Source organism: Chlorocebus sabaeus, chromosome 12 (assembly GCF_047675955.1).
Source record: "Chlorocebus sabaeus isolate Y175 chromosome 12, mChlSab1.0.hap1, whole genome shotgun sequence".
Lineage (NCBI taxonomy): Eukaryota > Metazoa > Chordata > Mammalia > Primates > Cercopithecidae > Chlorocebus > Chlorocebus sabaeus.
This window is the reverse complement of record NC_132915.1, coordinates 28,419,242-28,432,999: the sequence shown is the minus strand read 5'-3', so window position 1 is coordinate 28,432,999 and position 13,758 is coordinate 28,419,242. Positions and strand designations below refer to the sequence as shown.

At 45.0% G+C, this 13,758-nt stretch overlaps 1 protein-coding gene across 5 annotated transcripts in view; it reads left to right on the top strand.

Annotated features, from left to right (window-relative positions):
• The window catches only part of TJP2 (tight junction protein 2), a 138,583-nt gene that overhangs the window by 42,574 nt on the left and 82,251 nt on the right, over window positions 1-13,758 (top strand). The window contains exon 1 of one of the 5 annotated variants that reach the window (XM_007969437.3): window positions 12,684-13,060. The exons of 2 other annotated variants lie outside the window; for them this stretch is intronic. In XM_007969437.3, coding sequence (XP_007967628.2) covers window positions 13,001-13,060 — 60 coding nt within the window. In that variant the 5' untranslated portion in view covers window positions 12,684-13,000. Of the gene's footprint in view, window positions 1-12,683; window positions 13,061-13,758 lie in introns of those variants that run through there. 2 more of the 5 variants (XM_037998472.2, XM_007969433.3) reach the window with 2 other exon arrangements.

The window sequence follows — 13,758 nt, the reverse complement described above, 5'->3', positions numbered from 1 at the left end:
GGATACTGAGGCAGGAGAATTGCTTGAACCCCGGAGGCAGAGGTTGCAGTGAACCAAGATCATGCCATGGCACTCCAGTCTGGGTGACAAGAGCAACAATTCCATCCCCAAAAAATAAATAAATAACAGCATATAATTATACAAATTATATTTTATAAAATTGTATTATATATAATAAATATAATTTTATATTATATATGAATATATATGCCTTTATATATTATATATAAATACACATAAAATGTATAATTTTTATTATATATTATATATAAAATACAATTATAAGTTAAATATTAAGTTTACTATTAAGTAAATATTATAAGATTTAAAATCTCATTCTTCCATTTCTTTGTATATATAAGTAAAACTCTCATTTGTTTCATTCTTTTAATCTATATTTAACACACGAATATTCTATTCTGTTTATCTTTAACATATCTTACAGGTTATTATCTTACATGTCTTACAACTTCCTGTCTACACTTAACACATCTTATGAATTCTGCGTGAGTCTTACAAGCTACTTATTTCCTCATTATGCTAAATAAATCAGGAGTTTCATTCATTTGGTTTATAAGTTATCCTCTATACTAGTTTGAAAGATAACTTTAAATGAAAGTATTTATTCAGCCAATTCTGGTATATTCATACAAATGGAATATTATGCAGTTAGAAAAAAATGATGATATAGATCTAGTTCATGAAACAAATAGACAAACTCTATTCTTATGTAGAAGTAGGTTGCAAAAGAGCAAATCTGGTATATCCCAACTATATACCCCAGGTATCTAAGATGTGTACAATATGTGCCCACTTATCTGTGCAGAGATACCTGGAAAGGTGCACGGTAGTTGACTCTGGATGGTGACATTTTAGTTGCACTTTATCACTTTTTGGTGATCTACTTACTGTATAGTTTGAGTGAATAAACAATTATCACTTACATTAAAAACTGAAATCCAAATGTGTGTGTGTTTGTACAAACATATATGTAAATAACATAAAAAGAATTGTAAGACCAGACGCTTTTCTTTTGAAAACTGTACACAGCATTTTGCAAATTATTACTTTTTAAAAAAGTATCTTTATTTTAAAATATTTTTAGCCAGGTGCAGTGGCTCAGGCCTGTAATCCCAGCACTTTGGGAGGCCAAGGCAGGGGATTGCCTCAGTTCAGGAATTCAAGACCAGCCTGGGCAACATGGCGAAACCCCATCTCTACCCAAAATACAAAAATTAGCTGGGCATGGTGGTGCACGCCTGTGTTCCCAGCTATCTGAGAGGCTGAGGTGGGAGGATCACTTGAGCCTGGGAGGCAGAGGTTGTAGTGACCTGAGATTGTATCATTGCACTCTAGCCTGGGCGAGAGAGTGAGACCTTGTCTCAAAAAAAAAAAAAAAAAAAAAGAGATGGGGTTTCACCATGTTGCCCAGACTGATCTCAAACTCCTGAGCTCAAGCAATCCATCCACCTCAGCCCTCCCAAAGTGCTGGGATTACAGGCGTGCGTGAGCTGCCGCGCCCCGCTGCAAATAATTTTTTTTTTAAACTTCAGAATGTTTTACCTGACTTCAAAATTGTAATCTTTCTGTCTTGTGTCAGAGAAATGTAACAATGTCCCTTTAGCAGAATTTTCTAAACCGCTCCCATGATGAGAATCACCTGGGTTGCATGTGAAAGCTTTCAGATCCCAATGCCCTTCTCAGACTGTCACTGAATTGGAATCTCTAGTAAGGGACCTAGGACACTTTTTTTTTTTTTTTTTTTTTTTTTAATGGAGTCTTGCTCTGTCGCCCAGGCTGGAGTGCAGTGGCGCGATCTCAGCTCACTGCAAGCTCCGCCTCCCGGGTTCATGCCATTCTCCTGCCTCAGCCTCCTGGGTAGCTGGGACTACAGGTGCCCGCCACCATGCCCGGCTAATTTTTTGTATTTTGAGTAGAGACAGGGTTTCATTGTGTTAGCCAGGATGGTCTCGATCTCCTGACCTCGTGATCCACCCGCCTTGGCCTCTCAAAGTGCTGGGATTACAGGTGTGAGCCACCGTGCCCGGCCAGGCCACTGGTTTTAACAACTGCCTCTGGTGATTCTTATCATCAGTGAAATTTAGGACACTGTCCTATAGAACCATAAATTTTATGAGTCACATTTTCAATTTTTATTGAACATCTCCTGGAGGTGCCTTTTCCAGGCCAGTTTCCTTTGTTTAAAGAGGCCCATGCAAATTTTCATGGCTACCCTGGAAAGCTATTTGCAGGCTTTTCCTAAGGCCACTTTCAGATCCGAAAATACTTTGTGAATCTAAGAGACTCTTCAACAACTTTAATCTGTGTTGCTCGAGGATCCTGAATTCTTCGAGCTAGCGGATTCTGGTGATAAGTTTTTTAAAGCAATTCAGGAGTAGTGCACAGGGCCCTCTGTTTTCCCCAGAGTACTGGGCAGTCCCATGGGCCTTGCTCACCTTAGATTCCCTCTTAGAGCCACTGAGAGGAGTGCCTTTTTATTTAGTGAAAATTTTTGTTTACTGAAGTGTTTTTCTTAAAGTATTTTGGGGGGGAAGGGGGCTCTGAAATTCAGTTAGACAACAGAACAACATTTGAATCAAGGATTCTCTTGTTGCAGGGAGTCAAATCGCATTTGTGGCATCGACCTTTTAAATATTTCATTGGAAGAGTTTCACAAACTTGATTCCCCAGCATTGCTTGGATAAAACTGACTTTAGTTGCTGTGAGAGCAAAAATCGTCTTGCATTCTGTTAAAAGGAACTAAAAGGAAAGCAACAATAACAGCCACGCCTCTCCTCCCACCCCATGCAATTGTTTTACTGGGTAGAGGCGAAGAATAGAGGGGCCAGAAAGCCATGAAGTGAATGGGTTTTGAATCTGATGGACCTGGGCTTGGATTTTTTCTTTTTTTGAGACGGAGTCTTGCTCTGTCGCCCAGGCTGGAGCGTAGTGGCACGATCTCAGCTCACTGCAACCTCTGCCTCCGAGGTTCAAGCGATTCTCCTGCCTCAGCCTTGTGAGTAGCTGGAATTACAGGTGCCCATCACTATGCCCGGATAATTTTTATATTTTTACTAGAGACAGGGTTTCACCATGTTGGCCAGGCTGGTCTTGAATGCCTGGCCTCAAGTGATCTGCCTGCCTTGGCCTCCCAAAGTGCTGGGATTACAGGCATAAGCCACTGCGCCTGGCTGGATTCTTTCTTTTTTTGAGACAGGGTCTCACTGTGTCGCTGAGGCTGGAGTGCAGTGACACAATCACGGCTCACTGCAGCCCCAACCTCCTGGACTCAAGTGATTCTTCTGCCTCAGCCTCCTGAGTGGCTGGGACTTCAGGTGTATGCCATCATGCTGGCTCATTTACTTTTATTATTTTTATTTTTTTGTAGAGACAAGGTCTTCCTATGTTGCCTAGGCTGGTCTTGAACTCCTAGGCTCATGCAATCCTCCCACCTTGGTCTCCCAAAGTGCTGGGATTACAGGTGTGGCCACCATGCCCGGTGGGTTTGGATTACATCTGCTTAGGGATGACCTTGGGCAAACTGCTTTCTCTGAAGCATCATTTCTTCACGTATGAAGCAGGGGCAATAATACTGACTATATAGTCACTACATTGAATGACTTAGTGTAGTATATGAAAAGCTCCTGGCACATAATATGCATGTAGTCAATCATTATTTATCAGAGTTTCTGTTTCTGTTTCTGTTTGTTTCTCAGTGGAGGGCTATAAGGGGGTCTCTATTCCCGAAAAGAGAGTGTGGCTTTCATATATTCTGCAGTGTAAACAGCAGTAAAATAGTAAAAGCTGTCATACCTTGGAGCGCCTTGGAGTGCCTCTGAGGACCCAGGGTGTCCTGCCAGGAAGAAGTGTTCCTCCATGTTGCAGAGCACGCTCCCCGGCAGGTATATCTAAACTAGACCGTGTGCCATAGGATGCTTCTTGGCTTTCCAGGACTGGATCTGGGTTACGCTCTGCCTCAGCCCTAGGCGGAGCACCACCGTGGCCTCTGCCCACCAGCCTGAGCACACCCAGATGAGCCCTATAAGTCACCTAGGAGTCTGCATGTGGTCAGCCTAGACTACAGCCATCTCCTTCCAACCCAGGACTCCCCCCAGACACCAGTCTAGGGCACCTCAGCTTCTTAATCCATTCAGGCCACAGCTGACTCTGAATTGCACAGCTAATTCTTTTCTATTTTTTTTTTTTTTGAGACAGAGTCTTGCTCTGTTACCCAGGCTGGAGTGCAGTGGCACGATCTCGGCTAGGCAGCCTCTGCTTCCCAGGCTCAAGCCATCCTCTTGCTCCAGCCTCCCAAGCAGCTGGGACTACAGGCATGCACCACCACACCTAGCTAATTTTTTTGTAGAGATCAGGTCTTGCTATGTTGCCCAAGGCTGGTCTTGAACTCTCAGGCTCAAACAATCCTCCCATCTTGGCCTCCCAAATTGCTGGGATTACAGGTGTGAGCCATCTGCCTGACCTTATTTACTGTTTTTAATTAAAATAACACAGGGCCAGGAACCGTGGCTCATGCCTGTAATCACAGCACTTTGGGAGACCAAGGTGGGAGGATAGCTAGAATCCAGGAGTTTGAGGCCAGCCTGTGCAACATAGCAAGACCTCATCTCTACTAAAAATAATTTCTTTTTCCGAGTAGCTGGGATTACATGCATGTGCCACCATGCCTGGCTAAGTTTTGTATTTTTAGTAGAGACGGGGTTTCACCATGTTGGCCAGGCTGGTCTTGAATTCCTGACCTTAAGTGATCTGCCTGCCTCCCAAAGTGCTGGGATTACAGCCGTGAGCCACCGTGCCCAGCCTTAAAAATACGTTTTTAAAAAATTAGCTAGGCCTGGTGGCGTGGGCCTGTAGTCCCAGCTACTTGGGAGGCTGAGGTGGAGGGATTGCTTGAGTCCAGGAGTTGGGGATTGCTGTGAGCTGTGATTGTGCCACTGCACTCCAGCCTGGGCAAGAGTGAGACCTTTTCTAAAAAATTAATAAAATAGGCTGGGTGCAGTGGCTCACGCCTGTAATCCTAGCACTTTGGGAGGCCAAGACAGGTGGATCACTTGAGGTCAGGAGTTCGAAAGCAGACTGGCCAACATGGTGAAACCCCGTCTCTACGAAAAACAAACAGAAAAATTAGCTGGGTATGGTGGCGCATGCCTATAATCCCAGCTACTTGGGAGGCTGAGGCAGGATAATTGCTTAAACTCAGGAGGCAGAGGTTGCAGTGAGCCAAGATCATGCAACAGCAAGACTCCGTCTCAAAAAGAAAAGAAGGGAGGGGAGGGGAGGGGAGGGGAGGGGAGGGGAGGGGAGGGGAGGGGAAAGAAGGGAAGGGAAGGGAAGGGAAAAGAAAAACTGTAGTAGGATCTCATTTTCGTAAACATTTTTCGTCTCTTGATGGTCATTCATGTAGTCTTCTCAGTGTATATGTGTCTGAAATGTTCACCTAATGTCGAAGATAGGTGTTAGGACTTTAGTTTTTAAATTTATCTGTGCTCTTCTGAACTCCTCAAATGCTTTATAATGAGCACCTTGTTCTTGCAAAACTCAGTGGTCTAAAAAATTAACAAAAATGAAAATAGTTTTTAGTAACTATGGAACAATGTAAATAGCCTTACACCTAAAATTACTTGCTTTACTAAATAGAAGAACGTCTACCTGGCCTGGTGTGGTGGCTCACATCTGTAATCCCAGCACTCTGGGAGGCTGGGAGGCTGAAGCAGGCAGATCAATTGAGGCCAAAAGTTCAAGACCAGCTTGGCCAATGTGGTGAAACTCCATCTCTACTAAAAATACAAAAATTAGCCGGGCATGGTGGCACATGCCTGTAATCCCAGCTACTCGGGAGGCTAAGGCACAAGAATCGCTTGGACCTGGGAGGCAGAGGTTGTGGTGAGCCAAGATTGCACCACTGCACTCCAGCCTGGGCAACAGAGCAAAAGTCTGTCCAAAAAAAAAAAAAAAAAAAAAAAAAAGGAAGAAGAAGACTGTCTGCATGAAAATTTGTTCTATTCTTTGAGATGCTAGAAATGTAGATAGTAACATATTGGGTTTAATGGCAAAAACCACAATTACTTCTGCACCAACCTAAAATAATTGAAAAGTGGCAACTTAGAGCAGCTTTCTGTTCTTTCTACATAATATCAAGATATGGGAACAATCCTGAAGACAGGCAGTCTGAAAATTACTTATGAGTCATCCACAGACTGTTTCTAAAGGAAAAGCAAGAATCTTCAGTTGCCCAAAAGACGGAGGAGGCCTGAGAGTTCCTACAGTGGTTTAGAATGTGTTTCTCTGTGCTGGAAGATAGCTTGAAAAGACTTTGCTGTCTTTGTAATCTTCACACATCTATGATTGCTATAAAGTCAGCTTTGTTCCCTATTTCTAGACCCATCATATACTGGAATGAGGAGCATCTCAATTCAGAGGTCTATTATTTTTGGGGGTGGGTGTCAGAGGGCATATGGCGTTAGAAGCAGCTCTGTATACAACTGAAAGCAGTCTTGTAGCTATTTAGGATCTGGGAAGTGTACATGTTAACTACCCCCACCCCAAAAAAGAAAAAAGAAGAGGACTTTAACAAACTTTGAAAGTGATCATGAGGGCTGGACGTGGTGGCTCATGCCTGTAATCCCAGCTCTTTGGGAGGCCGAAGCAGGTGGATTACCTGAGGTCAGGAGTTCGAGACCAGCCTGGCCAGCATGGTGAAACCCCGTCTCTACTAAAAATACAAAAATTAGCCAGGTGTGGTGATGGGCACCTGCAGTCCCAGCTACTTGGGAGGCTGAGGCAGGAGAATCGCTGGAACCGGGGAGGCAGAGGTTGCAGTGAGCCAAGACTGCGCCATTGCACGTTGCACTCTAGCCTGAGCAACAAGAGCGAAACTCCGTCTCAAAAAAAAAAAAAAAAAGAAAAAAAGAAAGTGAGTAATAAATAATAACTAAAAGTGAAAGCATAAGGGGGCAAGCAGAATGTTAGATGCCGCTCTCCCGGAGGTAATCAGAGGGGCCATTGACTGGGGTAGTTATTGTGGGAGGAAGCCTGCAGTTGAACTGGGGTGGTTGTTGTTAACTGGTATTTGGACTGAGGAAGATGGGTGGAGCCAGGAGAGGAGATGAAGCTACCTGGAAGCGGGGGCGAGGAGTGGGGAGGACACAAGGCCTTTACTGAAAAAACGTCAGGTCCCTCTGGCGGAGTTTCAGCTGCTGCCTCAGCACTTTAGTCATCCCTGTAGTTGAGCAATTCTCCTGACGTGTCACCATGTGTTTACATATCTTTGTCTTCATCATACTGTGAGCAGCCTCCCTTTTATAAATTGTCATTATCTTCTCTGTAGCTACCCCAGGGTATATGGTAGGCATTCAAGAAAGGTTTGTTAAAGGAGAGTTATGATTCCAGTCTACTTTACAGTGTACACGTTAACTAAATTGTTTGGTGAACCTGTAAACTTTTTGTTTTTGTTTTTGAGATGGAGTTTCACTGTCTCCCAGGCTGGAGTACAGTGGCGTGATCTCAGCTTACTGAAACCTCCACCTCCCGAGTTCAAGTGATTCTCCTGCCTCAATCTCCCAAGTAGCTGGGACTACAGGTGCCTGCCACCACGCCCAGCTAATTTTATTGTATTTTTAGTAGAGACGGGGTTTCACCATGTTGGTCAGGCTGGTCTCGAACTCCTGACCTCAGTTGATCTACCCGCCTTGGCCTCCCAAAGTGCTGGGATTACAGGCATGAACCAGTGCGCCAGGCTGAACCGTAAACTTTTCAATGTTAGTTTTCTTTGCTCCCAGTCATTGATACATTATAACCATATTGCAGATATATACATAGATATACATATATAGGTATATGTGTGTGTTTTTCTCAAGAATCTCCACATTCTTGAGAAAATAAGACTAAGAGGCACTTAGTTTATCACATTAATTTGAGGTCTTCTGACTAACTTATTTCTTATTTTATTTTTTGAGACAGTGTCTTGTTCTGTCACCCAGGCTGGAGTGTAGTGGTGCAATCATAGCTTACTGCAGCCTCAAACTCCTGGGCTCAAGCAATCCTCTCCCCTCAGTCCTCGAGTAGCTGGGACTACAGGCACATGCTACCATGCCCAGCTAATTTTATTTTATTATTATTTTTTGTAGAGACAGGGTCTTATTATGTTGTCCAGGCTGGACTCAAATCCCTAGGCTCAAGCAATCCTCCCATTTAGCGTCCAAAAGTGCTGGAATTACAAGCATGAGCCCCTGCACCCAGCTGACCAACCTGTTTCAGAGACCTTATATATTGTAATATACACTGAAAAGTGTTGAAAAAATTGTCCATTGCACGAACAATAACTAAAAAGAAAAATATATGCACAAGCCTGTTTTTTCATGAAATCAATTTTTTGCATACTTTCCAGTTCTTATATTTTTAAAATGATTTTGTCATTGTCATCATCATATTAGATATAATTTGTGTTTTTTTTTGATAATTATAGCATTATCATTCTCCTTGTCGTATAGAATTCCTTACTACAATTTTTTTTTTTTTTTTTTTTGTGAGACAGAGTCTCGCTCTGTTGCCTAGGCTGGAGTGCAGTGGCGCCATCTCAGCTCACTCCACCTCCCGGGTTCACACCACTCTCCAGCCTCAGCCTCCCGAGTAACTGGGACTACAGGCACCCACCACCACGCCCAGCTATTTTTTTTTTATTTTTAGTAGAGGTAGTGTTTCACTGTGTTAGCCAGGATGGTCTCGATCTCCTGACCTCGTGATCTGCCCACCTCGGCCTCCCAAAGTGCTGGGATTACAGGCCTGAGCCACCGCGTGCAGCCCCTTATTACAATTTTAAATGATGGTCTGCTATGCCAGTTAAGTTGATTCACTGTAATTTAATAGCCCAGCCCACCATCATTGGACATCGGTGATTTCCACCATTCATTATTAGATATAGGCATACAATGAAGTGCTGCCTCACACCTAGTTACCCACTGTAATCTAACCTCTAGTCGTATCTTTCCATTAAAACAACTCTGACCAAGATAAGCAGTGGTCCTCTACTTAATGAACATCATCAGTTCTTACCTTAATTGACCTCCTCGAAATTCCATGTTGTTGGCCTCCCCCTCTTTCCTAAAGTTTGTTCTTTCCTTGGCTTTTTGGACACTCCTCCAGAGGCGTTTTCTTTCCTTTCCGGCAGCTCCTCTTTGGTCTCTGTTCCGGCGACTCAAGTCTGCCCTCTAAATATTGGCATTCCCAGAGATGAGTCCTGTCCTTAGTCCTCTCTTGGCTTAATCTGTATCACGTCTCTGAATGTGCGATTGTCCCCTCCCAAGACTTCAACTTTTATGATATATTGATGATACCCAAATCAGTTCCTCCATCCCAAATCTCTCTGCCCAAATACTCATCAGTGCCTAGCACATACTAGACACTTGATACGTTTGTTAAATTACTTAACATCTTCACTTGGATGACCCATAGCACTTGAAAATCAGTATAACTAAACTCATCATCCTTCTTCAAGCTCCTCCCAAGATCTGCTCCCACTCCTGTGTTCTCTGTTTTGATAAAAGCCACCGTCATCTCCTTTAAGTAAGCCAGAAACCTGAGAGTCAGCGTAGGCTCACTTCCCTCTCGTGTCTCCCCATATCTAGTCAGGCAGTCATCCAGCCTCCCGATGCACTTCCTTAGTTTCTTTAGAATCTGGCTCCCTTTTGTCAAACACTGCCTCACTTCATAGCCACATCATCTCTTACCTGCATTCACACAAAAATGCGTTCTTTGCCTGTCTTGTCATTCTTACTAACACTCTCCTCGCCAGCCCCGTCCCCCACCAACTGTCACATCCATCTTTATACTTGCCTGGGCAACTTCACGTCCTGGCACCTCAGGAGTAAGCCTGCTGTCTCTTCATTCCTTACTTCTCTCTGTGTTATTTATTACCCTTACCTGGAAGGCTTTTTTCCTACTTTGTGTCTCCAAAACTCATTCCGACCTCTCCTTTAGAATGCATAGGCAACCCCATCTCTGGAAAGCCTTCCCTCTTTCCCTCCAGACCACTCTGAACCTGCCAGGAATCTCAGTACTTACACAGTTTAGCATTACTTGTTGATTGTCTACTGCAATAGACAGAATTCCCTGAGGCAGGATCCTGAGTATTTTATCAAGGAGTTACCAGAGATGTTCAGGAAGTACCTGTTGAGTAGAAGATTTTTTTTTTTTTTAGACGGAGTCTCGCTCTGTCACCAGGTTGGAGTGCAATGGTGCAATCTCGTCTCACTGTAACCTCTGCCTCCTGGGTTCAAGCGATTCTCCTGCCTCAGCCTCCTGAATAGCTGGGACTACAGGTGCATGCTACCACGCCCAGCTAATTTTTTGTATTTTTAGTAGAGATGGGGTCTCACCATCTTGGCCAGCATTGTCTTGATCTCTTGACCTCGTGATCCACCCACCTCGGCCTCCCAAACTGCTGTGATTACAGGCATGAGCCACGGCGCCCTGCCAAGTAGAAGTTCTTTGGATAAACACATTCTAGGAGTGGGGTTAAAATGTGCAGAATGTGTGAAGAATATGACTAATAAATTTCTTCTCCAAAGAGTTCTGTTGATTTACACTGCCACCAACAAAAAAGCCAGTATATCAACTGAACCGTGTTTCTAACAACCATTTACTGAATGCTTATCATCTGTCAGGTGTTGTGCCAGAAGAATGGAGTTCCTGTCTATAAATATTTCATCATTTCGAGTAGTGCAGTCCAACAGAACTTTCTGCAGTAATGGAAATATTCTATATCTGCACTGTCCAATAGGGTAGCTATTAGCCACATGTGGCTTCTGAGCCCTTGAAATGAGACAAGTGTGACTGAAGAACTGAATTTGTCATTTCCTTTAATTTTAGTTAATTTACATGTACATGTAAACACTGGTGGCAAGTGGTCATCTTATTGAACAGTGCAGCTCTGGAGAGAAAAAAGGAAATCAGTCAGTAGACATAACTGCCACATTCTGGATTATTTTTTAAATGCTAGTGGCTCTAAGCCCACGTCACTAAGGTGTGGCCATCTCTCAAGAGCTATCATTTTGGGGCCTATCATGGGGAGGGGGGAGGGGGGAGGGATTGCATTGGGAGTTATACCTGATGTAAATGACGAGTTGATGGGTGCAGCACACCAACATGGCACAAGTATACATATGTAGCAAACCTGCACGTTGTGCACATGTACCCTACAACTTGAAGTTTAATAATAATAAATAAATTTAAAAAAAAAAAAAATAAATAAATAATTAAAATATTTTAAAGAATATATAAAAAAAATAAAAAAAAAAGAGCTATCATTTTTATTAGCACCACCTAATTTGGGAAATATTTTATTTTTTTCCTTTTTTTTTTTGATTAAAACAATTTTTTAAAAATAGAGATGGGGTCTCGCTATGTTGCCCAGACTGGTCTCAAACTCGTGTGGGCTCAAGTGATTCTCCCGCCTTGCCCTCCCAAAGTGCTGGGATTACAGGCATGAGTCACCGTGCCTGGCCAGATTTGGGAAACATAAATAGGTGCTTAGATCAGGAAAGCAACGTCTTACATCAGGAATACGACCAAAATGTGTAAGTCTGAAGACTTGAGGCAAAGTGGGAAACGTTAGTCACAGTGCTTTTTATCCAGAGGCGTGGACTTAGTTACTCCAAAGGAGGCCAGAAGCATAACACTTCTGGAGAGGCATCTACTGGACTTGTTTTTCCACGAAACTGCTAGACTTGTTTTGATCAGGCAGGAAGTGAAGCAACTTTTCAGGGAGAAAGCCCAGCATCTGCATCTCCTCTGGGGCAGATCACACCTTTTACCTTCTACTTGTGAGCCTAGGTCGAGTTTTCCTTTACAATTAAGGGAAGAGCACGGCAGGCAAAACTGTTCTCTTACAAGATGGTTTTTTAAGATTTCAAACCCAAGGTTATATTTTTAATCGGTACCTGTTTGGATTCTCCAAATTAATTGATATGCTCTTAAAATAAAGACACTTACCTAACTGCACAATTCTGTGCACATAGAGGACTTTGAAACGAATAAGCACACTGAGTTGCATTACATGAATCCTGTCAGATAAGCACTTGTGACCTACTGGCAACCTTTTATAAGCTGATGATGGGAGAGGAGTTTCAATCTCTTTATTGGAATTGTTGGAAATGTGCCAAAGAGATAACCTGGAGTATATTGTCCCGAAAAGTCCTGTTTTAATATTTAATACGAACATCTTATACCCTTGGAATTCGGGTAGGCAGTTGTTGGGCTAAGAAATCTGGGGTACAAGGCCGTGTATGTGTTGGTTGGCCGGGCAGGCCTCTAGACAGGACTCAAAACTTTGAGGTTTTTCCCAGTTCGACTCTTCGTAAGAGAACAGAAGCACCGCCTGTGTGAGGCCCTGCGAACCTCGCCCAAAAGTCTTCCTACAGGATACCCCCGCGACCTCATCGGGGAAACCCTGCGGACACTCGGGCCAGCAGCGCCCGGAGCTCACTCCAGGTCTCCAAACCAGGGCGCGCGCGCTCGGAGCTGGAACTGCTTGCTCCAGTGCACGCCGCGGAACGAACCATCGGGCTGGCAGGGGTGAAAGGGTACAGGCGCGAGCCGCGCGGGCCGCTCGGGCTTTGGGCTTCTCCTGCCTCCGCCGCCGCCTCCCGTCCCCGGCCAGGAGTCGCGCATGACGCGGTTCGCCGCGGGGGCCTAGGAGGCGCGGCGCCGGCGAGCCCTTCCCCGGCAGGCGTGTGGGTGGTAGCGGCCGATTTGAGAGTTTCCCGGGCCGGGCGGCCCGCGCGGAGGCGCAACGCTGGGGCTGGGGGCGGGCCGACGCCGCCGCCGCCGCCGCGGGAGGAGGGACAAAGGGGTGGGTCCCCGCGGGTCGGCACCCCGGCGGCTGGGGCTGCGGGTCAGAGTACTGTCCCGTGGTGCCCAGGAGGAGTAGCAGCAGGAGCAGAAGCGGGACCCAGAGCTGCGCGCCTACGCGGGACCTGCGTCCGAGATGCCGGTGCGAGGAGACCGCGGGTTTCCTCCCCGGCGGGAGCTGTCAGGTTGGCTCCGCGTAAGTGCCTCCTTGCGCCGCGCGGTTGGGAGGAGGGTCGCGAGCGTGAGCGTGGGAGCGCGGGGGCTCTGCTCGCGTGCTGCCCTGAAGTTGTTCCCCGATGCGCCGTAGGAAGCTGGGATTCTCCCACCCGGGCGTGGGACGCAGGGGAGGGGTAGGTTTCACCGTCCGGGTTGATGGCTCGTGACCTCCGGGGCTCCTAGAACCTTTACTCTGAAGTCACTGGGGCTGGAGATTAAGGCGCGAGTAGGGGACACTGTCTTGAACCCAGTGTCCTGGATTTCTGCTGGCTTGGAGGCGTCTCGTTGTGTCTGTTGTGTCGCTTGCATGTCTTTTGTGTTTCCTTTTCTCTTTCAAACCACACTCTGTATTGATGCAGTTACAGACTTGTGTACATGAGAGAAACTGAAAACTCCTCACAGAGCAGAATCCCTTTTCCTTTTCAATCAGTTGCCTCTGTAGTATAAGTATATTTTTTGTTTTTTTTCAGTAGAGAATGGGGATGGAGGTTTGGAAGGACCCACAAAAGAGGAGTGTGATGAATGCTTTGTGTTCTGATACTATCCTACCTGTCACCAGTTCCTTTTATTTTGTGTCTTCATTTGTCAAGTTTCCGCTTTTACACGGTAGTTTAAGTTATAAATAATCAGGGGTTTCTGCCACAGGGTTTTAACATTCTTGAAATGTGGACAAACTTG